At 54.1% G+C, this 27,385-nt stretch overlaps 1 protein-coding gene across 5 annotated transcripts in view; it reads right to left on the minus strand.

Annotated features, from left to right (window-relative positions):
• PIK3R5 (phosphoinositide-3-kinase regulatory subunit 5) overlaps positions 1-27,385 on the minus strand; it is a 63,813-nt gene that overhangs the window by 1,843 nt on the left and 34,585 nt on the right. For 2 of the 5 annotated variants that reach the window (XM_036094662.2, XM_078067911.1), the window contains exons 2-18: positions 20,985-21,100; positions 18,864-18,964; positions 16,588-16,656; positions 15,697-15,835; positions 7,272-7,341; positions 5,275-5,449; positions 4,618-4,771; positions 4,284-4,370; positions 3,272-4,010; positions 3,003-3,165; positions 2,586-2,693; positions 1,999-2,127; positions 1,797-1,890; positions 1,604-1,680; positions 869-962; positions 685-767; positions 106-218 (exon numbers count right to left, since the gene is read on the minus strand). In XM_036094662.2, coding sequence (XP_035950555.1) covers positions 106-218; positions 685-767; positions 869-962; positions 1,604-1,680; positions 1,797-1,890; positions 1,999-2,127; positions 2,586-2,693; positions 3,003-3,165; positions 3,272-4,010; positions 4,284-4,370; positions 4,618-4,771; positions 5,275-5,449; positions 7,272-7,341; positions 15,697-15,835; positions 16,588-16,656; positions 18,864-18,964; positions 20,985-21,087 — 2,498 coding nt within the window. In that variant the 5' untranslated portion in view covers positions 21,088-21,100. The remainder of the gene's footprint in view (positions 1-105; positions 219-684; positions 768-868; positions 963-1,603; positions 1,681-1,796; positions 1,891-1,998; positions 2,128-2,585; positions 2,694-3,002; positions 3,166-3,271; positions 4,011-4,283; positions 4,371-4,617; positions 4,772-5,274; positions 5,450-7,271; positions 7,342-15,696; positions 15,836-16,587; positions 16,657-18,863; positions 18,965-20,984; positions 21,101-27,385) is intronic. The other 3 variants (XM_036094669.2, XM_036094667.2, XM_036094668.2) reach the window with 3 other exon arrangements.

The following is a 27,385-nucleotide window of genomic DNA, read 5'->3' on the forward strand; positions in this document are numbered from 1 at the left end:
TAGGGCAGGCGGGAGTAAGGGCAGGCCCCCCCATCCCTGCAGCTCCTTCCGGGGTTCTAGCACACGGCGCAGAGGCGGGCCCCTTCCCTGGGCCCCCCTTCCTACCGGACCACACTCTGCAGGATCTTCCTCTCATCCTGGTCCAGGCACACGGCGAAGGGGCAGCCATTGGAGCCGATGATCTGCACCTTGTCCACTTTGATCTGTGACGTGCTAATCTGGAAGCAAGGCCCCCATCAGTCCTCCCCGATCCCCGGCCCCAGAACTGCCAGCCCTCGGCGGCTCTCTGCCTCAGGCCACCCCGGCAGCGGCTCTGCGGGACTGACGGCCAGCTCCGGCGAGGGTCCGGCAGCCTCCGTGAGGCCCTGCCTCCTCTCCGGCCTCCACCCTCCCCGAGTCTGGAAGAAACAAGGGCTCCCAGGAGAAGTTCCCACGGCCCCACTGTGAGGCCCCGGGTCCCCGACACGGAGCCGTTCTGCGCGCACCCAGGGCTCCCCCGGCTGCCCGCCAGAGCCTTTGCACGCAGACACATCCGCCCGTAGGGCACCCCACAGCGTGTGCACCCCAAACCGCACCCCCGGCCCGCCTCTCCTCCCCACCCGCACCCGCGCATGCGCGCACACAGGCGCCCACCCGCGCCAGGGTCTCCGGAAGGTACGACGGCGGAGAGGGGGGCGTCTTTACCTGGTTGAAGCCCTTCTTGGACTTGGGGTTCTGCCTTTTCACCACCTCTGTCAGGTTTAGCGTCAGGGCCTCCATGCTGGAGTCTGAGGGGCAGGGGCGGCTCAGGCCAGGCTCGGGGCCCCGCCGTCCCGTCGCGCCCCCCACCCCCGCGCCCCTGCGCCCCCGCGCCCCTGCGCCCCCTCACCTAGGTCCTCCTGCTTCCGGCAGGCCTTGCTGAGATTGACGGAGGTGCACACCTTCTCCATGTTACTCCAGCGGCTTCGTCCACTGATGGCCCCCTGGAAACGCAGCCAGGCCCTCTCAGCCGGAGGCCCCCGGGGCCCACCAGCCACAGGGAGCTGCCTGTAGTCGGCGCCCCCCGGGAAGCTCTCACCGGCTCGCTTCCGCACCAAGAGCCCTCCGACTCCCGATCCCCTATAGACCTTGATGACTCCGCGGAGGAGCGTTAAGTCGCTGGCCTGGTCCATGGATCTGAGGGCACGAGAGCTCGGAGCACCCGCGCCCTCTGGTGGGCTCATGGGCGCCCCTCCCACACTCCGGCCCCCCAGATCCCCCCTTTCCCTTCCGACACGGCCCCACCTCCCATGTACCCAGCCAGGCACGCCAGCCCCGTGGACGCTGGGCTCTCCCTCACTGTGCCTCTGGACCCCTCACCCTCAGCCCGCAGCCAGGCCCTAACACTTCACGGGAGCTGCTGAGCACATCCAGGTGGGGGGAGAGCACACCGGGGGGAGGGGGGGCGCTTTGGAGGCCCAAGGGGAGAAGGATGTTCACTCCCTCCCCTTCTGTCCAGGGGAGCCTGCTGCAGCCTCCCAGCTTAAAGACTGGGGCCCGGGCACATGCGCGGGGGGCTGACTCTGGGTGAGGACGGGTCAGGAACGGGCCCCAGAGGGACAGGGGCCCCAAGCAGCAGCCTCACCTTGCTGTAAATAATCTGTAGTGTTAGAGGGACGGCCTCGCGATCACCATCGATGCCCAGACGCTTGCTGCCAGGACCTGGGCCGCAGGGACAGACCTTCACTCCCTCTGGTTTCCGGTACCCCTCCCAGACCCGGGGGCCGCCACCTCCCGGGCCCCGGCCCCCCCCCCCCCGGGGCTCAGGCAGCACCCACCTGAAGCCTTGATGGCCCGCGTGGCGGCAGAGTGACCCAGCTCCAGGGAGTGGATGAAGATCTCTTTCATCTTCTCCCCGGTGATGAAAGTCAGCTGCAGAGGACAAGGGCCGGCGTCAGTGGGGACCTCCCGGAGCGGCCCCCCGCCCCGGGGCTGCTGGCTGCAGGGGTGGGGCGGTGCCTGCGGTGGGGGGGTCCTCACCTCTGTCTGATAGACCTGCAGGAGCACCGGCCGGGCCGCAAAGCGACAGTAATACAGTAGCATGTCCGCCAGGATGGGCAGCTGGGCCGAGGAGCCGTCCAGGGGCCGGGGTTCCGCCTTCAGAGACTGCTGAGGGTGGGCGGCGGAGCCCGGTCAGAGGCACCGGTGGCCAGCGAGCGAGCGAGGGAGCAAGGGAACGTGAGGGCAGGAGACACGGACACACACACGTGTGGAGACTGAGGCAGACCAAGCCAGGCAAGGGGGTGGTGGGATCACAGCAGGACACACAATGGTCGGGGGACGACCCACAGTCCAGCCTCCGGAGCCCCCTCACCGGACACCAGGGCCACCAGGGAGGGCCCTGGCCGAGCTGGACAAAGCCGGAGGAAGTGAGGAAGGGGGCTGAAGCCTAAGGTCCCCCGGACCCTGCTGGGACCCGCCGTGACACTGCCCTCAATTTGGGCTCAGTCGCACTTCTCACCCCGGTCCTCCCTGGAGGCCTCAAGCTGGATCCCCCGAAACCAGGGCCTCCGAGCAGCGCCGTGAGACTGCAGTCAGTGCCCCCCGCCCCCCCGGGGGCCACTCACCTGGCACAGGACTTCAGGGGGCAGGTGCATGAGGCCCAGCACGTTGCGCTCATACCAGGGGTCGAGCATGCCGAGGTAGTGGGAGATGTCATTGGTGCTCTCCAGCTCCTGGGGCAAGGGGGGAGAGTCATTCCAGCCCCCCGGGGCCCCAGATGGCATCTGCAGCCCCAACCATAGCTCCTCCCGGCCCTGAGAGAAGTCTGTGAATCTTTAGTCTGTGTCGCACAGCAAAGCGCCGCCCCCACGTGCAGGGCAGGAGCTGCTCCCAGAGCGAGGCTCAAGCGGGAGAAGGCGACTGCAGTCGCCTAGACACGGTGACTGCTCTTGGCAACTTCTCACCAGCGCCCGTCGGGTCACCGGACCTGCAGGTGCCCACTCTGCGCCCCCACTGCATGTGGCCCGGGGCTGGGGACATACCGCAGGGCTGGGGTGCCTCGGGGAGTCTGTGGGGGGTGGGGGCGTCTGGCTGGCAGGGGGGGGGCAGGCGCTGGAGCCGGTCCCCTGGCTTCGCTTCACGGGCACGTAGAAGAACTGAAGCTTGAAGAACCGTGTGAGGAGCGGGCGGTTGTTCTCCAGCTGCCTGGTAAAGAAGAAGGCGAGGAGAAGAGTGGTCCCTCTCGGACCCTCAGCCCCCCCACCCCGCCGCCCCCCCAGGGCAGAGCGAGGCCCCCAGGTCCGGCTCCTACCGCAGGTTGCTGTAGGCCCGAGCCACCTTCCCCGAAATCCGATCAGAGCCAAAGACCACGACGCGTAGTGTGGACGCCTTGGGGTCCTCGTCCCCGCTCAGGAAGGGCCGTCGGCGCTGGTGCCGCGAGGCGGGGACCAGGAGCCAGCTGGGCAGCTGGGCGCTGAGCTTGGGCTGGGGCAGGGAGCGCGAGCGCTGGGCCCGCGTGGGGGGCGGCGGCGGCAGCAGGCCGTCCAGGGGGCTGCAGAGGCTCCCCGCGCGCCGCAGCGGCAGGCTTGAGCCTGAGCCCGAGCCCCCCTCCAGGCCCCGGGAGTCCCTCCGCAGCACCAGCTGGCTGGTGCTCTTGAAGAGTTTATAGATCCTGTTGAACTTCTGCCCAGGCCTGCGGTGGCCCCGGCGCTCCTGGCCGCCCAGCCTCGTGGGCCACTCGGAGGAGCTCTCCTCGCTGTCCTCCACGTAGCCGCTGTCCATGCCGTCCGAGAGGCCCGAGACGAAGGAGGTCAGCAGCTGGGGGGAGAGGGTGGGCCCCGAGGCCTGGGACGAGGCGAGGGACAGGGTGGAGTCGTGGAAGACCGCCGAGCTGGTGGAGAGCACTGAGTCCCTCTGGGCACAATGCCCGTCCGTTTCCAAGTCCTCCTCCTCTTCCTCCTCTTCTTCCTCCTCCTCCTGCTCCTCATCGTCCCCCAGGATCCCTGGCTGGAGCAGCTCCTGTTCCTTGAGCAGGATTTCCTGCAGGATGTCTGCAGGGAAGCCAGGGGAGGCACCATCTGGGCATCTGGGTCCTTGAAACCCCTCTTGCACCCCCTCGGAAGGGGCGACAGGCTCAGACCAGCCGGAGGAGGAGGAGGGCGAGGGCAGAAGGAGGTGAAGTGCAGCCCAGGACTCGAGCACCACCCCCTGCTCTGCTTAGAGCCTGCCCAGGCGGCAGGGGGCAGGACCAGGAAGCAGCATCCCCCCCCCCCGCCCCAGGGGGTGCGGGGTGGGCGCCACGAGGGCCCCAGCCGGCTGCTTACCGAAGCTGTCCTGGTTCCAGCTGTATGTGTGACACCTGGCGACAGGGATGGGGATGGTGCGGAGCTGGCCAGGTTGGGCAGTGTCTGCTAGAACAGGGGGACAGGGGGTGAGGGCTGGAAGGCGCTCACAGAAGAGACCAGCGCCGGCCACACAGCTGGACGGGGCTGGGGCCGAGTGGGAAGCTGGCCAGCCTCTTTCCGCCCTCGGGGGTGGTGGAGCACCCGGATGAGGAGAGCCTGGGTCCCCCACGGGCGGTGTGGGGCAGAACTGCTGGCCGGACTTGGACTGCTCACCCCCCGGGGAAAAGGCACCACGCTCTCCCAAGAGGCTCACCTAACACGCCGGGGAAGCCAGCTTTCTGTCCCACCGCCTGCAGCCTGGTCCTGAGCCACTGCCGGGCCTCGGCTGCGTCCCCGATGCCAGAAGCTAGCTCCTGAGCTTCCGCAGTCTCCGTGAAGATGTCTTCGAGCTCGGCCAGGCTCTTGGACTGAAAGGCCAGGAGGAGATGGGCTCGCCCCCCCGAACCAAGGCTTGGCTGCCCGACTCCTCAAGCTCCTAGGGGCTTCCCGATGGCGGCCGTGGCCCGTCTCCTCCCCTGCCTCAGCACCCACCTCCCCCCCACCTGGCCGGGGCCTCCCCAGGCCCCTCTTCTCAGGAAGTGGTCGCGAGAGAAAGGCCCAGAGCCAGGGCACTGCCGAGTTCGGGGAGGGTCCTTCACAGCTCCCCACCACGTCCCAGACTGGGGAGGGGGCTGTCCAGGGCCACAGAGCTAGTAGAAGTCAGGTCTTCCAGCTTCCCTCTACAGCCTGTTCCCAGCCCACCCAGCCCATGCCATCCTCAGAGGCTCCTGCCCAGCCCCCTGCCCAGGCTGCCACCCACCTCTGTCGGGATCCAGTGCCACCGAAACCTCTCAGTGTGGCCAGCCCTCCAGCCACTACCCTGCCACGTCAGCCACAGTGACGCTAAGGCCCCGGGGCCCCAGGCACGTACCTGCAGCCTGCCGTGCAGCCCCGGGAGGTCACAGTGGGCCCCGAAGGTGGCCTGGAAAGCGTGCAGGAGCAGGGTGGTATAGGCGCTGTGGGGCGAGTGCCCGGGCGTGCTCAGCTTGTTGGCCACAGCGAGGAACTCAGCCTGCACCTCCACTGGGTTCAGCAACAGCACGGTGCTGGGGACACAGAGGGCAGGCTCTGGGGGGGTGGGGACAGCACAGCCCCTCACTCTGGCGCCTGGCGGAGCTGCTGAGCCCCAACCCCCCTGGCGGCTGAGGCCAGGAGAGAGGCAGGGGGCTGGCTCAAGGGTCCCAGGTCCAAGTGCAAAGCTTACGGTCTACTCCTGAGTATTTTTCAGCCAGTGTTTTCAAAGGGCCTTTTGAAAGCGGGACTTCATTTTTACAAAAGGAATTTCACCTTAATTTTTATATCAACATTTTTCCTACAGGACATCGGAATGGATGGAAGGAGGACTCAAGAGGACTGCCCTCTCAGCGGAGGTGACTTGGAGCTAGGGGCTCATTTTGCAGGGGGGAGGGAGCCGGGCAGCCACATACCTGCATGCAGGCTGGCCTGGAAGTTCAGGCTAGGTGTCAAGGCTGCCTGTGAGTCTGCAGCTCACCGGGGACCCCTTTTCTAACTCCCGAAAGCCATCACCCCAGCTAGCTTGTACGGGGCTGGGAGTGGACTGTGTGCCCAGCCTCCCCCACCCCCGCCTCTCCTCTCCTGGACCCTGGGCTCCCTCTCCGGGCCAGCCTTGACATTCTGTTCATCATGGAAAACTTCAAACAGACCCAAATGTTCAAAGAATCGTGAACCCCCCAAGGTGTCGATAGCTCAGTTAACAGCCACATGACTGTTCTCACTTCGCCCACATCGGCCCTCCCTCGCTGTGTTTTCTCGAAGTGTGTTGGAGACATCACAATATCCCAGCTGTAGAGACTTTGGTGTGAGCTGCTTGCACTGCCCCCCGCCCCCCCAGGCTCCATGCAGAGAAGCAAGGTGAAGGCGGCCCTCCTGTCCCGTCTCTGCGGAGGGCCGCCCCGGGTCAGGGCCCCCCGGACGGGACTGGGCTCTGTCAGAGTCCCCATCCTATAGGGGGGAAACTAATGTTGATTTCTCTATTTGTCAGAAAAAGGGGACAGGCTTGCACAAGCCGTCCCTGCCTGAGCCACTGTCCTCCACTGCGTGCTTGCTCACTCCTTCCACGTACGTGTGCTGAGCTCCACTGTGTGCAGGACGAGACCAGCCAGGCGCATGCCCTCCCCCTGCATGCCTTCTCGGCACGCGTGTTCACCTAAAACTCATTTCAGTTCTGTGTGCGTGTGCGTGTGCGTTTGTGTGTATATGAACGTAGGCTTTCATATAAAATGCATTGTTTAGGGGTGCTTGGCTGGCTCAGTTGGTGGAGCATGCCGCTCTTGATCTCAGGGTCGTGAGTTCGAGCCCCACAGAACTCGGGCATAGAGATTACATAAAATAAATAAATAAATAAAAATGAAATAACACGCATTTTTTACTGTCGAAAAAAGTTTGGAAAATGCTATTTTAGTAACAGGCAGAAAGACACCGTAGAAAGCACGTGGGCTTTTGAGTAAGACTGAGGCTTAAATCCCGGCTCAGACGCTTACTAGCTGTGTGACCATCGGGAAGTAAGACCCGGCCTCTCTGACCTCCAGTTTCCCCATCTGAAAAGTGGGGGCAAAGTGAGGTCATGTGTGCCCAGGACCTGGCATGATCGGTGCAGGTGGTTTTTAACGTTTGTTGTTTAAGTTTCTGAGCCATTTAGAACTCGGAGGAAAACCCCTCCGCCCAGAGAAACAACCTTATGTACAAAGCATCACCAACTATTCCAAGGCGTTCCTGGTCCTCTCGAAGACTGTTTGTTGGTGGCTGGGGCGGGGGGGTACAGTGTTGGAGGGAAAACCAGATGCATGGGGCTGGGAGGGGGGACGGTGTGGGTGTGGGGATGGGGGAACCCCCCTCAAGAACACTCACACGGTGGAGCTGCGGTGACTTCTAATGGGCAGGCCCTGCTCGGCCCTCACCAGTCGCTGGTAGGTGATTCCTGTTGCCAGAACAAACGAGAGTTGGTAGGTTTATCTGCAACTTCAGCAGTCATGGCCTTGGGCCTCCCAGTGGCCCCGCACCGGCCAGCGAGGCTGCCCCCCCCCACCGCCCGCCATGAGGCTCAGGCCCTGTGCAGCTCTGCTCCCCACAGACGGTGGGTGCAGTACCCGAGGCTTTAGGGTGGCCAGCCTGCGGCTGCCCAGGGGTTCCCTGACCCTCTCTCGGCTCCCCCGAGGGTGTGTGGGCCCCCAGCTCAGTCTCCTCCAGCCCTCTGAGCCTCTGCCCAGCTTCCCACTGGCTCTCAGGGCAGCTCGCCCTCCCTGCTGCTGTCCCTCCCAGGCTGAGCCCTGCCTCTGCCCCCAATAAAAAAGTTAACCTTATGTCTATTTTGGTAGGAAAGTCCCTGAAACTGGCTACCGCTATCAGGACCTGGGACGCCACCTGGTGGCCACTCACATGCATGACCGAGGCGAGCTCCCCTCCCCACCCCCTGCAAGCCCCCCAGGGAAATGCTGTCGTGCAGACTTCGCTTGCTCAGTCTTCTCCTGACCCTCCTGTCTGTGGGATGGCTTCCAGCTCTGCAGAGCCACCAGCTCTGGGGGGGAGTGAAGCGAGACCTTCCATCTCGCTCCTTCACTGCCCTCCCCACGGTCACGACAGGACCAGACCCGCTCTGCCACGCCACTCTTCCTGGTGGGCCACATGCAGCAGAGACTTGTGGGCATCCACCCAACACCCATCCTCCTTCTTTACCAAAGGGACCCTGGGCACAGGGCAAGAGGTCACATTTCTCAACCTCCCTTGCAGGGGTTGGGTGGGGCTCCTGGAACACGCCTTTCTGCAACTCCCGCTTTCCTCCTTTCTGTTAACTGGAATAGGGCCATGAAAGCCGGAGCTCCTGCAGCCATTAGACCACGAAGTGGCATCAAGACCGATGTTTCCTGCTAAGGATGGTGGCGCAGAATAAAAGGAAAGGGCTGGTTTGGAATGTTAGTGGGACTCCTGTGCCCACTGTGGACTGCCTTCCACCGGATTTTTTTTTTTTTTAATAGAAGGAAAAAAATAAACCCTTATGAGTTTCTACCAGCCTTATACTGGGGGGGTTTCTGTTATGGGCAGCCAGCTTACTACTTTTTTTTTTTTTAATTTTTTTATTGTTATGTTAATCCCCATACATTACATCATTAGTTTTAGATATAGTGTTCCATGATTCATTGTTTGTGCATAACACCCAGTGCTCCATGCAGAACGTGCCCTCCTCAATACCCATCACCAGGCTAACCCATCCTCCCACCCCCCTCCCCTCTAGAACCCTCAGTTTGTTTTTCAGAGTCCATCGTCTCTCATGGTTCGTCTCCCCCTCCGATTTCCCCCCCTTCGTTCTTCCCCTCCTGCTACATTCTTCTTCTTCTTTTTTTCTTTCTTAACATATATTGCATTATTTGTTTCAGAGGTACAGATCTGAGATTCAACAGTCTTGCACAATTCACAGCGCTTACCAGAGCACATACCCTCCCCAGTGTCCATCACCTAGTCACCCCATCCCTCCCACCCCACCCCCCACTCCAACAACCCTCAGTTTGTTTCCTGAGATTGAGAATTCCTCATATCAGTGAGGTCATATGATACATGTCTTTCTCTGTTTGACTTATTTCGCTCAGCATAATGCCCTCCAGTTCTATCCACATCGTTGCAAATGGCAAGATCTCATTCCTTTTGATGGCTGCATAATATTCCATTGTATATATATACCACATCTTCTTTATCCATTCATCTGTTGATGGACATCTTGGCTCTTTCCATAGTTTGGCTATTGTGGACATTGCTGCTATAAACATCGGGGTGCACGTAGCCTTTCGGGTCCCTACTTTTGTATCTTTGGGGTAAATACCCAGTAGTGCAATTGCTGGATCATATGGTAGCTCTATTTTCAACTTTTTGAGGAACCTCCATACTGTTTTCCAGAGTGGCTGCACCAGCTTGCATTCCCACCAACAGTGTAGGAGGGTTCCCCTTTCTCCGCATCCCCGCCAACATCTGTCATTTCCTGACTTGTTAATTTTAGCCATTCTGACTGGTGTGAGGTGGTATCTCATTGAGGTTTTGATTTGGATTTCCCTGATGCCGAGTGATATTGAACACTTTTTCATGTGTCTGTTGGCCATTTGGATGTCTTCTTTGGAAAATGTCTGTTCATGTCTTCGGGCAGCCAGCTTACTTCTGATCCCACCCCATGATTTCTGGAACAGCGGCTCCCCACTCCTTTCCCTACATCTCCCCCTGTGACTCCGTGATACAAGAAATACATTATGTGGTCGTAATGTCCTCTTTCAGTTCCAGGATCCTATCAGGGTCCCACACTGCATGGACTTATTTCTCCTTAGCCTCCTCCACCTATATCGCTTCCTCAGTCTGTCCCGGTCTTCCGTGATCTTGACCCAAGTGTCCTGATTGGTTCCCGTAGAATGTCCCTCGAATTGGGGTGTCTCATGTCACCCCAGGATTGGAGTGATGCAAGAATCTTTGACAAGAATACCAGAGAAGTGATGTTATGTCCCTCCTAACTACTGTTTTTCAATCATTAAAATCTCTTTCACTGATGTTGTGTCATCAAATACTCAAATTTTTAAAAGTTCTCTGTATTTTTTTTTTTTTTTTTTTTGGACAGACCACTTTTGGTCAGTGATAATTAAGACTTTGAAAGGTAAGGAGTAGATTTCAATTATAATGTTTTCCCCTGCCAGTTGCGTCTCTCACTTTGGGTTCTTATCAAAGTGGGACTTGGAACTGGCATCCGAAATGGGTGTAGTCTATAGGATTGAGCTCTTAACCTGTGGGGTCTGCGTTAACTCTGGGTAGCTAGTGTCAGAACCGAGCCGGGTACTGGGACACTCAGGTGGTGTCTGGAGAGCTGGAGAATTCGTGGTTGTCTGGGGTGGGGGGGAACCTACGCATTTGGTGCAAGAGCGTTCTTTGAGGAAAACCCCTACCTGCTATTCAATGATGCTTGACTTTCCTTCAAGGGATCTACACCTTTTATTCCATAATCAGAGACAAGAAAAGTATGAAATGCAAATGTCTCTGGTCAGTAATGTTCTGAGAGAAACTTACGGCCATTGAAGATTATTCAGAATTCACCTGCCACCAGTTGATGAGCCAAAGTGACCGAATCTAGGTTTGTACCTGCTTCGACAGAAGGTCGAAGGGTCGAAGGCACCAAGTGAAAGGAAAAGCGGCCGAGATTGCCCAGAGAGGAACGTGCTTACAAAATGGCAGCTGGGACAGCCCCGGGTTTTCCCGTCACACACAACTCCCGGCCTATGCCTCCTGGCAGAAAGAGCTTTATGCAAATGTGAGAATAGGTTTCTGGAGTCAAAGGATATGGCTTTCGGGGATCAAACAGACATAGGCTCAAGGGGTAGAGCTCTTGTAAGCTCTGTGAGCGTGGCCAAGCTACCTACCTGTCTAGGCTTCAGGTTCATCCTCTGGAAGATGGGAATAAACTATATACCCAAAGGGGTGTTCTGAGGACAGAGGAGACCAACCCTTAGCAGCGGTCAACGCATGGGAAGCCCATGGGAGATGCAAACATCAGCAGCAGCATCATCATCATCACCAAAAATTACAGTCCTACTTTTGACAGGGAGGCTCAGAGAGCTTATATAACCTGTCCAAGGTTATCAGCTAGGAAGTGACAAAGCAGAGGTCATACCAAGGCCCGTGTTCCCTCTCTCACACCTGACTCTATAGCGTGGGCAAGACACATTAAACTTCCCTGAGTCTTGGTTTTCACCTGCATGAAATGGGAGGAATATTGCTTTTCCCTCTGCCCAGAGGGGCCGAGGTCTGGGCGGAATGCAATCAGCGTGTGCTTTGGAAACTGTCCTGTGACTCCCGGATGATGCTCACTGTCGCCCCTCACGATTACGGATCTGTTCTTTGCAGGCAAGTACTGTGGTCTACGCAGCTGTGCGGGGGGCTCAGAGCAAATACTCAACAAACATGTGGGCTGAACCCAAGAGGGCTGTGGTGGGCGGGAGCCGGCAGCACTGACCTGAGGCTTCCTGCCACCCCCAGACGAGAGGCGGGGGGCCACCCTACAGGGGTGGAGTCAGGAAGAAGGGGGAGGCCCGAACGCTCGATAACCTGCCCACTTCCTCTGCCCACCCAGCCACATCAAAGCGGGATCAACTGTTTCGCTCGTCGCTACGGCAACCGGCTCCCTAAGGCTCCACGGGTGGAGGGCCCGGCTCCCCAGGTCCCTTGTCACGACCTGTGTCTTCGCTACCACTGCCCAATCCACCAGCGACGTGAAGTCCATGGAGGCCAGCATTAACCCTCACGGTGCTCCGAGAGGGAGGCGTTGCTATGCTGCCATTCTACGGATGAGGAAGAAAAGCTCCTATAAGTGAAATAAAGGTCTGCCACCCCATCACGGCCTCATACCAAGTACTGGTAACCACTACGTGATTCAGCCTCGGCTTCCCCTCCAAGGGCTCATTCCGTGGCCTCCGTTCCAGCCTCCACCCCGCTGCCTCCCTCAGCAGGGAGAACTGGGGATGGGGACACTCTGCAAAGAGGCAAAAATATTCGCCTGTGCGGTAACAGAAGCTCGCTACGGCGCTTTCTAACAAGCCTACTTTGGGATCATGTAGGAAACGGTAATTTAGCTTAATTTACCAGTCGCCCCTGATGAGGGCTGAGGTTCTGCGAAGTGAGAGGTGAACCCATGGGTGTGAGACGATTGAAGGGATTTTTGTTCGGTGGAAAAGCGCACCCCATAGGTTACGGCGTTACCCCCCTCTACGATATTAACTCATTTCGCATCTAATTCTGCAATCTTACTCTGGCTTATCGAGAAACTTCTATCAGGCTCTCATACCCTCCTTTAAACCAGCTCTGCCATCTCGCCGGTTCCGTCGGTAACGAGCTCAGCGTCTTTGATGAAGACTCGCTACATGTTCATCCGGGTGAGGGTGGTTTTTTTTTTAACTGTTTGAAAGTAACTGATGTGCGAAAGGGTCCGTGATTTCCTATTTCGGTTCTGCTTTCCCTGGAAGAGGATGAGTTGCTAGCACAGGCAGTCTCTCCACCCGGGTGTTGGCCTTCTCCATCACCAGGACATCTGAAGTGTCACACGGTCCCCGGGGCAATGTCGAGGGGAAGGCTCTCAGCAGCGAGTGACCGGGCTTCCCGGGGTCCTCTACTCTGAGTGCAAGAGCCCTCATCCCATCAACGGCTCCCATTGTTGCTCTGCCTGGTTCTTGTCCCCCAGGCTTGGAAGGCCGCCGTCCCAGTGTCAGGCCCTCACCCTCCACAGCCCGCCCTCCATGCTCACTGGGCTGCCCAGAACAGAGTCCCCGCTCAGCTGCCCGCCCCCCAAATATCTCAAGGCATAGCGTGCATTCAGTGGAGAAGAGCCAGCTGGTTCTACCTGACATTGGGAGGCGGTCTCCCCGCGTGCAGGTGACAGCCTCCCCCAGCCCTACATCTCCCACCCGTACCCATTTCAAAGTAAGAAAGAGTCACTTGGATCTTTGCTTAGCCACTGAAGGCCCCGCCAAGGTATCTGCAGTTTGAATCCTTTCTGCCTACATTATAGAAGGGAAGAAAAGCTTCGCCTTCTTGTTAAAGGAATTCTGGTCACCAGCGAGAAGCCCAGACGCAATGCAGACCCGTTGGTTTGGGGGAGGAGTTGGAAGGAAGGGAATGGAAGAGATTAACCCTGAACTGGCTGGTTCACCTGGCGCACCTTGCAAAGTTAAGACTGGCAAACTGTCTATTCATCACGTGCCTGAGCACCTGTCCTCGTCCAGCACCTTCTCCTCGGGGCCTCCTGGTTTTCTAAATTCTTGCACCCAAGTCTCTACCACGCAGTGAGGTCCCAGGAACAGGTGGGCTTTGGGGCCGGCCAACCCTAACTTGTGCCGGGCTCTGCGCCTTTGTAACCGCAGACGGCTGATTGGTTGGGCCCGCAGATCAGCGGATTGGTTGGCAGGAGACGGATAAGCTGATTGGTTGGGAGAAGACAGACCCACTGATTGGCTGGGAGGAGACAGCTAGGCTGAATGTTTGGGGGAGGACAGCTCAGCTGATTGGCTGGGAGGAGACAAATCAGATGATTGGGGAAGGAAGTCAGGAATCCCTGCAAAGGAATTTACACACACAGCCGCAGTCCTGAGCTCTCTAGGGTTCTAGGAATTGTTGGGGAATAAGATTTGGTACTCCGGTCCTGTGTGTGTTCAATGTGTATGATGAGAACTAAGTGCTGTGGGCACTAAACAGGGTCTGGTACCTGTACAAATTTTAAAAGAGAAAAAAAAAAAAACCCCAAAAATGAGATTTATAATATACATAGTATTCTGGGGACCTGCTTTCTAACTCAGCAAGTGACTCGACATCTTTTGCCCTCGGTACCTCTGTATCTATATCTTTAATGATTGAATAGCTATATAAAAGCTTTAAATTTTATGCTCTCAAATCTGTCAGCCTTATCTTTTATCATTTTTGCCTGGGGGAGGGGGTGGCTGTTTGGTATCTCTTCTCTACTCTAGGTGGTTCATGTAACCTACTTCTCTTCTATTACATTCGTGGTCTCGTTTTCCACACTTCAACTTTTAATCTACCTGAAATTTATTTTATGTTTGAGACAGAACTCTTAATTTTTTTTTTTTTTGAGATAGAACTGTAACTCAGTTTTAATGGTCTTTCAATGGTCCTGATACCATTTATCAAATGACCGATTTGATTCATCACTGGTTTCAGGATGCCACTTGGTCATATAACAAATCTTTATATATTTAACCTGTTTCTAGCCATTCTATGTTGTTCCATTAACTTATCTATTCTTATACCAACAGTGCACTATTTTATTTTTTTTATTTTTATTTTTTTAAGATTTTATTTATTTATTTGAGAGAGAGAATGAGAGACAGAGAGCACAAGAGGGAAGAGGGTCAGAGGGATCAGGGAGCCCAATGCGGGACTCAATCCTGGGACTCCAGGAGCCGAAGGCAGTCGCCCAACCAACTGAGCCACCCAGGCGCCCCAAGAGTGCACTATTTTAATATCTATAGCCTTATAGTTATAGTTACAACCTTCAAAGACCTAGTATGGGAAATACCCCATTCTTCTCCTGTAAGAATGCATCAATACATACATGATAAATGCATAAATAAATGTTACTGGAGAGCATTTATTCTTTCAGACAGACTTTATCTATTTTGGTAAATTTTAAAAGATATGGTTGGTATTTTTTTTATCACAGTTGTATTTATTTCTATAACACCTGCTGTTACTACAATACTGACTCAGTCTGGCAACACATCTCTTAAATTATTTATCCTTAAGTTTGTTTCTCTATGTAGGTAATTCACATATCTCTTTACTTCTTTTATATGTTTAGTTGCTATTACAGATGTTTTTTTCCCCCCATCACTATGTTCCCTTACTGGTTAATGCCATTAGCTACCTGTTTACTAGGTCTGTCAGTTCTTTGGGTGATTCTGTTAGTCTTGACAGATAAGTAATTGTTTGATCTCTGCATAATTACAATGTTATCTTCTCTGGAAGAAGAAATATTCTTTATTTTTGCCTTTTTGCCTAGGCAAAATCCCCATAAGCACAAGGAGGAAGGTTACTGACTTAAATGGAAATGCCTCTAGCATTTCACGGTGGGCTGTTAAGAAGAATACTGCCACGTGTTAATAGTATCCATATATTAGAAGGGTTTTGAATATTAGGGATGGATCTTGACTTTTATTAAATGTGTTAAGGGCATCTATCAGGATGTTTATGTGACATTATTTCTTTGAGCTACTGACATTGATGAATTACTCTCTCAGGCCACCTTGCCGTAAATCTTACCTACTTAGGTTTTCTCTTGCTCTAGAACAGTTTGCTGGGCCCTCATTTTCGTATTTATTAGAGCACTTGCAATTTTTCAAGAATTCCTCCTTTCCAGACCCCACGTGTGAAAACTTGGCCCCAGGCCCTTGTCCATACCTGTCATGGCGCCCATCAACCCGTCCATTCCTAGACCCGGTCACTCCCCTGACCAGAACTGAATCGATCCACACACGCATTTCCCCATTTGCTCCTGAGGCAAAGAGGACAAGCAAAGGCCTCTTGTCAGGATTGTGGGGGCCCCTCTGTCTGACCTGGGCAGTCTCGGAGACCCTTTGGCAAGCCAGAGCACAGGCACAGACCATGCACTGGGGTCTCCTTGCCTTGAACCCCTGCTCAGCTTCCCCTAAGAATTCCTCCTTGAGTTACCGCCTGTGTTCACTTCTGTCAGCCATCGGATCCTTTGTGCACCATGAAGGCCCCACGCGCCTGCCACACCAACACTCACCTGGGGCCTTGAGTTCAGCATCGATGAAGGTGAGCAGCTCCTGGTAGATGCTGCAGTACGGGACAGGCCAGGTCAGGAACCGGTGGTAGGTTCTGGCTGCTTTCAGAAGGAGATCTGAATCGGGTGGGAAGTGTGGCGTCTGGATGGAAAAGGGAGCAGCGAGCAGAGAGGTCTGGGTGAGAGAGAGCTCACTGATATTCCAGAACAGACCCTGCTCCTTTCTGGAACGTGCCACAGAAGGCACTCTGTTCCTGGCGGCAGTTTGTCCCGGGACAAGGTCAGAAAGAACCGGAAGTTACCACTGGGAGTGAGTTACGGATGGGCAAGATGGCACCCGGGGGGCCCCTCTACCGTAAGGGCCATGTTTTCACCACACATAATACCCAATACGTAAGAGCGCCTCTCTGAAAAGCTGTCACCGGGGAGGTCAGTCTAATGGTGCCATTGCTACCACTCACTTGGGGGAGTGGTCTTCAGTGCCTGAACCACCTGTATTTACACATCCCCACGGGAGGCAAAGGTCTATGCTTGGAAGTGGACTGGCTCCCGCGTAGGTGCGGTCATTTGGTGCCACCGGTCTGGTGAAGACAGGATGCTCACACCGGGTGAACTGACTCCTGGGGTACAGAATGGGGTGGACCGAAAATCTCTCAGCAGGACCTGTGTCACGCCTCGTGAACAGGCCGGGGACGGCAGGCCCTCCACGGGAACCCGGAGGTGCCAGGCACCGTGGCGTCCTGCATGGAGTTCTGGAGGCCTCTCACGGGGGCCGCTCGGAAGCCATCAGAGGGCTGACACCCGTTTCAAGGGTCCCGGCTTGTCTCTGGAGGGGCGAGGCCGCCCCTCCGGGGCCCCTCCCGCCTCCCCCTGCTGGCCGGCGCTGGAACTTACGCAGAGGACAGTGGAGTAGAAGAGCAGGGCCAGGGGGGCGAGAAGGTCATAGGTGCCCTTCTCTTGGACCTGTGGACAGGACAGGAGAGGAGCGTGAGGCTCATCACAGGTGCAGAACAGAGCAGCGCTTTCTCGTTCTGTCCTTTCTTTTCTTTCTTGCTTATGGGGAAAAGTAATGTAAGCACTAGGCAAAAATTTGGGAAATACAAGTTAAAAAAAAAAAAAAGCACTCACAATATCCCCCCTCCAAAAGCGACCACAGCTGATGTCGCAACGATTCTCCTGACACCATTTTTCCTCTACGTATTTTCCTCTGCAAACGTGTAAATCATAGTGTGTATATTTTTACTCCTCATGCTTCTTACCTATTATTATTATTACAAATGAATTTCTGTTTTGCTACATCATCTCTAAGACCGCCTTTTCCCCCGCTCCTAGTTATGCAGTTCCTTTTTATTTCTGTTATAAAGATTTTTTTTTAATTTGTGGTATCTTTTTTTTTAAGATTTTTTAATTTATTTGAGAGAGAGAGAGAGATAGCAACAGAGAGCATGAGCAGTGGGGGGAGGGAGAAGCGGGCTCCCTGCTGAGCCCGGAACCCAACACGGGGCCCGATCCCAGGACTGAGCCACCCAGGTGCCCCTGTTGCGTATCTTTTAATTTTATAGATTTTTTCCCTGAAGTCCCGATATTAGAAGTGTTCAGTTTTTTTCCCTTATAGGTTTTTGCTTTGGCATGCAAGCACCATGTAAATATTCATATATCTTTTTTCTTCTTTTCTCTGAAGCTTCGTTTTCATAAATGTAAATCTTTAATCCACTTAGAATGCCATGTGCTGTATGGTATGCGCTAGGAAACGCACTCTGAATTTTTCCAAATGTTTAGTCAATTTTCACTAAACCATTTAATAAATCTTACTGATGCAATTTTTTTGTACCTTAAAATTTGTTTATGCCATTGGACAATGCCCATCTTTTTATTACCTGCATAATATTTCTTCTGCTAGACCTCCGTCATTTATTAGCTTCATTTTGGACATTTGAGATTATCGTCCGGCTGTTTTAAATCTTTTTGCAATGCACATTACTCTGTGCACATTACCTTTTTCCATAATTTGGATTACTTCTCTAGGTTCGAGTTCAAGAAGTGGGATCAACGGATCAAAGACTATAAACATTTCTGATCTTTGAAGCTCATTGCCAAGTTGCTTTCCAGAAGGATGGTGCCAATTTTAATATGCCATACTTGTATACAAAAGCACAGGTTTCACTCTACCCTTCCCTGCATTGCTCGTTATAATTTTTTTGCTAATTTGCTAGGCAAAGACTGTCTCATTATGGTTTTAATTTGCATCTGTTTTATTGTAACTGAGGCAACATTTTTTCCATATTTTTTTCCAAGGTCTATGTATTCTTCGGTGCATAATCCCTTTGACCCACCCACCACACTACATATGCACATGATTTAGAATTCTTTGGTCAACATGCTAAAGGTCTCAGCCCCTTCTGGAACTCGTGGGCGTTGAAGATGCAGAGAAAGTCCCACCATCTGTGCTGGGCTCCACAGGCTCAAATTGAGAATTCTCCTTTTCTTTACCCTGAACAGACCACGTGTCCAATACACCTGCTGCCCCATCCCTTCTACAAGCCCCCCCTCCATTGTTACAAGGTAGTTGATATTTACGTTTATAAAGTAAATACCCCAAAGGTGGTTTAGCTTTTCTGAGTTGGTCTGCTTGTGATCAGGGTCTAACAGCACCAGGTAAGTGGTGGGACCAGAACTGGGACCTTGGGCGTCTTGATAAAACAAGACTTTCCAGGGACAGCTGAGACAGTCACATGTCTTCCAACTCAGTCATGTATTTAAAAAAAAGAAAGAAAGAAAGAAAAAAAAAACACTTAAGAATTCTTTATACGAGAGCCAGCATCCTCTGTAGGGATTCCCAGCTGTTCTGGAAGACCAGCCCAGCTGAGCCTCAAACACACCCCTCTTCTTAGTCATAAAAGCCTATATTATGGACCTGCTGTTAGACAGGGTCTCAGTTTAATCACTTTTCTCTTCTGTGTCTACTTTTATGGATCTTTTCAAGGAAAGGAATTCGGGAGAGCTTCCCCCCTCCTTTCTAGTCAGAAACCTTCAATCCACAAGCAGTGCTGGAACAGAAAAGTCAGGGGTTCCCAGTGCCTTTGCCAAGCCCCACGCCGGGCCAAGCACCCCAGAACCGACACTCCGTGGGGACCTTTCCCTTGCGTCTTCGGTCCCCGGCCGGCGCTCACCTCTCGGGTTTTCTGCAGGATCTGCTCCAGGAGGATGAGGAAGTGGCCCGGGTCCCTGCTGACCAGCTCCTGCAGGCTCCAGCAGTTGAGACACAGGCCAGCTGGAAAGGCAGAGAGGCGAGTTCAGCTCAGGTTTGGAGAGCAGCGGGAATCCCCGCGGGGATTGCACGGGGGCACTCCTTGCTATAAAGTAAGAGTCTGAGAAAACTCTGGATCAACAGTCATCTCTGTCATGCCTCATCGAGACAAGTGTCTTAGTCCTGCAAGAGACACAGAGATGGGCCGGGAAGCTATGGTTCTTCCACAGCCTCCCCTGTCCCCGCTTTCCCACAGGGGTGCTGGAACCTGCAAGGTGCAGAGAAGGAGCGCAGAGGCAGAGAGTGCTGGAAGGAGGAGGAGAACAGCCGTGGCTCGCGCCGCTCCCCCAGAAGCAAGAGCAAGTCTCTCCCGGCCGTGGGGCTTTCCCAGGACTGCCTGGCAGGGGAGCGCAGGAAAGGGGTAAGCTCCATGCCTTCATCTTTTGAAAGCCAGAGTGGGCACTTGGTCATTCTGTAACTTCCCCAGACTTCCTTACTGTGTCGGTCTCTGTTTCCCCGCAGTCAGCAAGGGCAAACCCCTAGAAATTAAAGGGGTGGTCATGGGGGCCCGTGTGTGTGTGCACGCGTGCGCGTAGTGGAGGTCAGAGCAGTAGGGGCGAGGCGGGAAGGGAACCAGCCGTGAGTTTCGTGGAACTTGAGCTCCGCGCGCCTGCAGGTGCACCGGCTCCTTCCAAGGTTGGGGAGACCCTAACAGTGTTTTCATGTGGACACGGGGTTTTGTAAAATTGGCCAAAGTCAGATATTTTTGTCTTCTTTTACTTAATGATGCCCCCCCCACACACACACTCCATTCTATAGGCTTAGGCTCCATCAAACCCTAGGCAGGAAGCAAACTACCATTTACTGAGCACCTGTGTGCCGATAAGGTGCTATGCTCTTGTACACTCTGCCCCACGGAGTCTCCCATCCTCCCTTCAGGAAGTGGCCCCTGTTGTCGCTACTCTCACTTCATGGCCGAGGCGGGTGGGGTTCCTGGGAGGTTAAGCGACTTGTGTGAGGTGACAGCAGCCAGAGAGAGGCAGTTTTAATCTAGATCTGTGTAATCCCAAAGACCAAGGAAAGCCTCTCAGAGGAGGTGACACTTGGGCTGAGACCTGGATGAGAAGGAGCTAGCTATGTGCGGTTCTGAGGGAAGAGTTCCAGGCAGCAAGTGCAAAGGTCCTGAGGTAGGAAGGAACCAGGGAAAGAACCAGGTGAGTTCAAGGAGCAGTGGCTACCTATCTCTTGGGATAGTTAGAGAGGCAAGTGAGACATGGGATGTGCACAATCTCAGAAGCATGAGAAATTATTACAAGTAGGCACCAGTCTTCAGAGATGCAATTGCCCCAGCCTGCAGATAAGCCCGTTTCTCAGTCCTGGGAAACATGGAAGCCTCCCGCTCCCTGAAGCTCGGCTGACATTCCCCCTTGTCCTGCAGGGAAAAAGGAGATGGGGTTCTTGAAGGAACCAGAAACCAACTAAACAGAACTCTGGGGGGAGCCATCTACAAATTCTTAGCTGTTCTTTTGGAATCAGCAGCTGTGTTTTTTTTTTTTTTTTTTAAGATTTTATTTATTTATTTGACAGAGAGAGACATAGCAAGAGAGGGAACACAGCAGGGGGAGTGGGAGAGGGAGAAGCAGGCTTCCCGCAGAGCAGGGAGCCCGATGCGGAGCTCGATCCCAGGACCCTGGGATCATGACCTGAGCCGAAGGCAGACACTTAACGACTGAGCCACCCAGGTGCCCCAGCAGCTGTGGTTTCTCTAAGCAGGACCAATACCTTTTCAAGGAGCTGTGCTTCTGGCACATGCAGAGAAAGCAAGATACAGCCCTGAGGAGGAGGAGGAAGATGTCAGGGGAGGACAGACAGACTGCCACATTCTGACGGGCTACTCTCTATCAGGTGCTGTGCCGAGCACCGGCCCACGGGAGGTCCCACACACGGGCCTGGAACCCAAACCTGCGGGCTTCTGTATGCGCTCCAGTGCTCGCTGTAGCCCCCGGGGCTTTCTTGGGCCCCACCCCTGCGCCCCCAGACCTACCTGACCAGGAGGTGGAGCAGCGGCTGAGGCTGAGCCCATGTAGGCAGCGCTCCAGGGCATGCTGGATACGGTCCTCCGTGCACGTCGTGGCCCCTGGCTGCATCCTGAGTCATCGCCTGCACGGAGGACAGACGCCGGTCAGCCGGGAGAGCCCCAGGCTGGGGGAGCAAATGGCCTAGCGGAGCGGACGGCAGAGTCCGTGGGCGCTCGCAGCCCAGCTCGATCAGCCCTGCCGTAGCTCCGGTGTCCAGAGCACAGCACGGAGGTGGGGAGCTCAGTCACTGCGGCCCAACAGCACAGCAATGCAGGCAGTGAGGGTCAGGGCGGGACGCGGCGAGGTGGACGGGGGCAGTGGCAATGTCCCCATGAGTGCCCAAGAGAAGCCAGACCCCAGTGGGCAGGAGGACTCCTGGACAAACATCAGAATCACGGGAAGAATGCCCCAGGGGATGTGCCAAGCGTGCTCTCGAGACACGAAAGCCATCCTGCCACGGGCTTTGGCACACTCCCACTTTCCCGCATTCACCCCTTCCAGGCAGATCCAGTCGCTGGCCCGTCAGGCCAGGTCCTGGAGAGGAGCCGAGGAAGCAGTGGTCCAGCTCTGTGGAACTGGGGACAGACCAGGAAACCACAAGCAGAAGCACGGAGCTCAGAGCTGAGCCATGCAAACGACATGCAAAACTGCGAAATCTGAACGCGGACCCAGCTGCGTGACTGGAACCCCTGGCTCGCGGGGGCCCCACGTAGGCAAATCCTCCTACTTCCCCAGCCCGGGAGGAACCACGTACCCGGGGAACCATCAGCCCTCTGTGAGCTGTCCAGCGTCTCCCCACCTCAGTGATGTCCCCGCTGGGCTGTGCTCCTTGGCGTCAGACATTAACACTGAACAGTTCAATAGACCAAGAAAGAAGTCAGCACAGAAGGTGACGCTGTGAAGATGGATGGTGCTGGGGGCAGGCCAAATGGGGAGCCCACACTAGGTCATCAGGATGCCTCCCCAAAGGGACCTTGAAGCCGGACGAGGAATCGAGAAGTGAGGGGAAGAACATTCCAGAAAGAAGAGACAGCATGTGCAAAAGTCTGGGTGCAGGGACGAGCCTGCCAAGGACTGAGACACTGGAACAGAAGGCCAGGTCCCCCACCTCCCGGCTGTTGAGGTGGCAGACTGAACTCAGAAAAACCTCTCACTGGGGATTCAGGGCCGTGCATGCTGGGTGTTTCCGTGGGCGGCATCTGGCACCCAAAGATGTCCCTGGGCCCTTCCAGGGCAACTTTCCCAGTACACCTTTGGGCCTTTTGTCTGCGGACTCCTCCACGGGTGGCCCAGGCAATGAGTCCAATGCCACTGAGCCAGACGGGGCAGATTCCAAGCTTTCCGGCCCCTGCCTCGCCTGCCATGGGTGTGCGTCCTGGGAACGGACCCTAGTGATGAGGCCTCAGCCTTCTGCCTCCAGTGGAGCCCCAATACAAGACCCTCTCCAGCTTAGTCTTACCCAGACTCAGGGCTACCAGTATCCGTTGCAGAAGCTGGAAGCTCAGGCACCTTCAAAAGGATGACTTTGGGGCATGGATGGTTGGTCGGATGGATGGCATCAACGGACCCTCTGCCCCGCAGGCTGATTTCTCCCCGTGAGCCCCAGGGTGGGTTCTTGGAGGGAGCTCAGATGTTGCCCACCCACCCCTGCCTCAAGTCCTTCATTTCACAGTCCTTCATCGTAGGGAGGGGGAGGGGTGAGAACTAGCCACAAAAGCTGGACCGTAGCTGTTCTGCTGATACTTGGCCCTGGAGGGCTGGGGTGGGGGGGCGGGGAGGAGGGGAAGTTAGCAGTAGGAGGCTGATGGGTAGATCACCTTTGGGGAGGCGGATGGAGAGATGGGTCATCTGTGGCACAGAGAAGTTGGACGACTTGCCCAAGGCCACACAGCGAAGAGGTGGCAAAGCCAGGATAGGAACCCAGGGAGTCTGGTCCTGGCCGCTACAGTGCGCTCTCAGTACAGTCAAGATGCCAGTTACCAGAAGAAAAAGAGAACCAAATCGTGTTCATACCCCCCAAAATGGAGACTCAATTAGCTGTAACGTGATCTTGCTTTAAAAGACCTACCTTCCCAGCTGCTAGGGATCTTGAGCCCCCCACATCTGTCTACACCAGCTGCCCACCCTCCAGGGAGGGGATCAGGACTCACAGAAGGGCGCTACTCACTGAACTGGGCGATCTCTAGCCTGGAGCAAGGGCTGAACCACACCGACTGGGTTTAAAGTCCCCTCCGCCCAGTCCCTGCTGCCAGGGACAATTGGGTTGTGTCACGAGGCAGGCATGAGTCACCCTGCCCTGTTGCGTCCCACTGTAAACACAAGATGCAAATGAATGTTTTCAGCCAACACTGCCTCTGTTGCACTGCTGTCCTTAGGGGTCAGGACACAGTGTCCTGGGGCTTCTGGGAGCAGCCTTCCCAGCACCCTTCCAACGCCTGCCGGCCCACACTCCTTCCCTTCCCCAGGCCCCCGAGACTCCCACCTCCTGGCCTCAGTGTCCCCCGCGGTTCGCTGAAGACAATCAAGACCTTCTCCGCAGATGGGCCAGGTAGCCCCAAGGGCACGGGGCACAGTTCCCGGTGTGCCAGCTCCCCCGCCCCCCGGGCATCCTGACACCATCTAGAGTTTGCCCCAAGCTTTTCTGAGAGGCTGGACTTGCCCAAGGCACTGGGCCCTGGGAGCCAAGGCAGGTAGGAGCCCAGCCGGGGGATGCTCAGATGAGCTGCCCTGGGGGTTAACCCAGCGCCCCGTGGCTCACCACCTGGTCCTTTGGCACCCTCATTTCCGTTTGATGAGTCAGTCATCAGCCGTTTCTTGTGACTTGTCAGCAGAACCCTAGTGGCTTTGGGGTGGAGATGAAGAGGGAAGAAGGTGGCACTCCCTCCCTCCCCAGGGATGATGTCTTTTTTTCAAACACTTGGCAGGCAAGGCCTGGCTTCCCCGAGCACCTTCTAAGAGGAGCGTCTATTGTGAAATCCCAGCTGCTGCCTGGAATGGGAATGCCCCTCACCCACCGGTGGAGTCGTGTGGAAACATTCAACAGCCGGGCTTGCCCCCATCTCCAAGTTCCTCTTCTGAGCCAGTAAGGATGAGTCCTTACTAGGGACCCTGAGCAGAACAGGGAGGCCTGGAGCTGGGGGGGGGGGGGGCGGGCAGTGACCGCAGAGGGCACAGAGGGAGACCTCCTCTTCACATGTTGACCTGATCCCATGATGCAAGACAGGATCATCTTCCCAAATGCACAGGACTAGTCGAAGGTCTGCCTGGGTCCGACTGTCCTGGGCAGCCCCCACATGGGGCAGAGAGGGGTGCTTCTTTCTTGGAGGATTTCTCAAACACTGTGGAATGGTAGGGGTAGAGGGCCTACCTCTCATGGGGGAGAAGCATATACCTCCAGGCTCTGGCCGGCACCCACACAGCTTCCCTGCTGTTCTGGAATAGTCCAGGCCTATGCTTTGAAGCCTTAGTTCCACAGGTGGGAATCACAGAGGCACCAAGGCATGTGGTCCTGCACTGATCCCGCCCGTGTTGGTCCTGCATCACTCCTCCCTCTGCCCCTTCCTATGGTCCCCTGTGGTTTGACCTCCCCTCTCTGGCCCCCGCTCTTCTCCACGTGACTGTTCAAGGCAGAATCTCTTCTGCGACCTAATTTTAAAATTTCTCGCCATCAAAGCAGGAAGGATACACCCGAAACTAAAGATACTGGGGTAAGAAAGGGGTGAAAAGGAGAGGAGAATGAGATGGGGAGGAGGAAAGGCAACACTTCTTTGGGGCTATTTTTAAGGTATCCCTTTGACTCTTAGAACCATAGCCAAGATTTTTACATACCCCAAATTAGAATAACTCAAGTCAACTAGGATTGCGGGGGGCAGGGGGACAAAAATCCAAACAAAACAAAGGAACCCAACTGCATTATAAATGAGTAACATAACCACATTGAAGGGATAGGGGACGAGAGAATTAAACGGAGGAACTTTGGAAAATAGTATTGTGACTGGATACTGTCAGAGGACACGGGAGCCAGCTTGAAGGAGCTTCCAGTGGCCAAAGCCAGGACAATTTTAACGACAAAATAAATAATGAAAGTGTTGGACTATAATTTGTAGAATGAAATAAATACCCATGATTCTACACTCATGTCATAAACAGTTGAAGAAAAGAATAAATGAAGAAGGAACAGATCTTCTTTATGACAGAATACCAATTAATAAATGTGGCCAGAATGAGAAAAATACAAAAATCACCATTAGGCAAACACCACAGTAATAACCATCCTCAGTATGGATGTTAAAATCTCTGGATGAAATTCTGAGAGGGGACAGGATATTTGCATAGTCTCAGAGTATTTCCTCTAAGAAATTAATTGATTACAAGGGAAAAATAATAATTTCACAGTGGAGAAACCCACCACCACCTTAATCTCATGATCAAAGGTAATATTACCAGTAATAAGACATTTCAAGATCCTATCTCCCCTGAAGCATGGAGAGGGACCTAATGTCACTTCTGCAGGATTCTTACCAAAAAAATGCATAACTACAATTGAATCATGAGAAAACATTCTATAACATAACTGCCCAGTCCTCACCAGAATGTCAAGGTCATAAAAGGGAAGACTGAGGAACTGCCACAGATTGGAGGAAATTAAGGAGACACAATGTGGGATCCTGGATGGAATTCTGGAACTAAAAGGAGACGTTAATGGGGGGAAGATGGCTAAAATCCTAATAAGGTCCACAATTTTGTGAGCAGTATTGACCAATGATCATTTCGTGGTTTTGGTAACTGTACCAAGTCACGTGAGTTGTTAACATTAGGGAAAGCTGGGTGGATGGCCTCCATAGTTCTAAAACCCTTTCCATAGCCTTACATATCCTTTGAACATACTTCCAGGTAGTTATTCAATGCCTTGCTGTCCTTCATTACCCTGTTTCAAGTTCCCACTTCACGTGTGGTCACAGTTCCTAGTTACTGGTGGGTGAGCCAATGCAGGGCTAGCTGCCTCCCCACTAATCCAACGTTCCTCAACTAGGGTGGAGAAACTCTGGGGCTCTTGGAGGGTCTCTGAGGGCTCTCTGTGAGAATAGTTAGACTGTGTTTTCATTTTGATGGCAATCTAGAAGTCAGTAGTTAGTATATTTTGGAGCACATTGATGACACCTATGACCAAATGTTACCATAAAAAGTCGAAGCCTGGTTTGCATTTGAGACCATCGCCTAAAAGGACAGGGCATGCAAGGTGTGTTCTTGGGGTCAACTAGGGATCAAGGCTGCAGAGAATGAGTTGATGGAAAATGTTTAGTAAGAGGAGAAACACTTATATCATCTGAGGAGAAACCAGAATGTAAATTAATGAAAAATGTTTTTAAAAAGTAGTGGCATTCAGTAAATGCTATCTATTAGCTATCAGTGTGCTTTCTTCGCATAAACAATTCTATGGCCCAATTCCAGATAGCTTTGAGACTGGGCCAAGAAATAAAACACTCCCTGGATGATTCTGCTGCAGTCAGGCTTGAAAAGTAATGTTTTCTATTATTCAAAGACACACACGTACTAGACTATTTGACTAGGAAAGCATCCTGGAGGCCAGCTAGTGCAACCTTCCCATTCTACAGATAAGAAAATGAAGGCTCTGAGCAGGGAAGGGCCTTGCTCAGATTAAAAAGTGGCAAATCTATCACTAGACTCTGAGCCTAGGACCCAGGGGAGTCATGGCACCCTCTTGCTTAGGTGGGAGTCAACCTCTGCCGTCCATCAGTGAGACCTCGGCTCTTCCTCAAGGTTATTTCTAGACTCCTTTTCTAAATTTCTTTTGAAGTTATCGTATAAGTATTCAACTTCTTCATGTGTCAACTTTGTGAATTTAGGCTTTCTGACAACATCATTCATTTTAATCCAGATTCAAAATTTTACTAGCCAAGATCGGGGTCTAGAATTTCTATATAATTTTTTTTTTAATTTTATTTATTTGACAGAGAGACACACAGTGAGAGAGAGAGCACAAGCGGGGGCGGGGGGCAGCAGAGGGAGAGGAAGAAACAGGCTTCCCGCTGAGCAGGGAGCCCGATGCGGGACTCGATCCCAGGACCCTGGGATCATGACCTGAGCTGAAGGCAGATGCTTAACAACTGAGCCACCCAGGCACCCCGGAGAATTTCTATATAATTTTTAAAAATTGTTTCTGAACCTGCGATTTTAGCCCTTCTCTTAATCGAAATGTTGTAAAATTACATTTTCTTTTAAAATACAGATCTGGATCAGATTTGTATTACCTACTTTTACACTACATCACAATCCTTTCAATAATTCTTGTTGACATTCACAGTAAATGTAATAACTGAAAATGGCAGTATTTGGTCTGGGGGGA

Source organism: Halichoerus grypus, chromosome 2 (assembly GCF_964656455.1).
Source record: "Halichoerus grypus chromosome 2, mHalGry1.hap1.1, whole genome shotgun sequence".
Lineage (NCBI taxonomy): Eukaryota > Metazoa > Chordata > Mammalia > Carnivora > Phocidae > Halichoerus > Halichoerus grypus.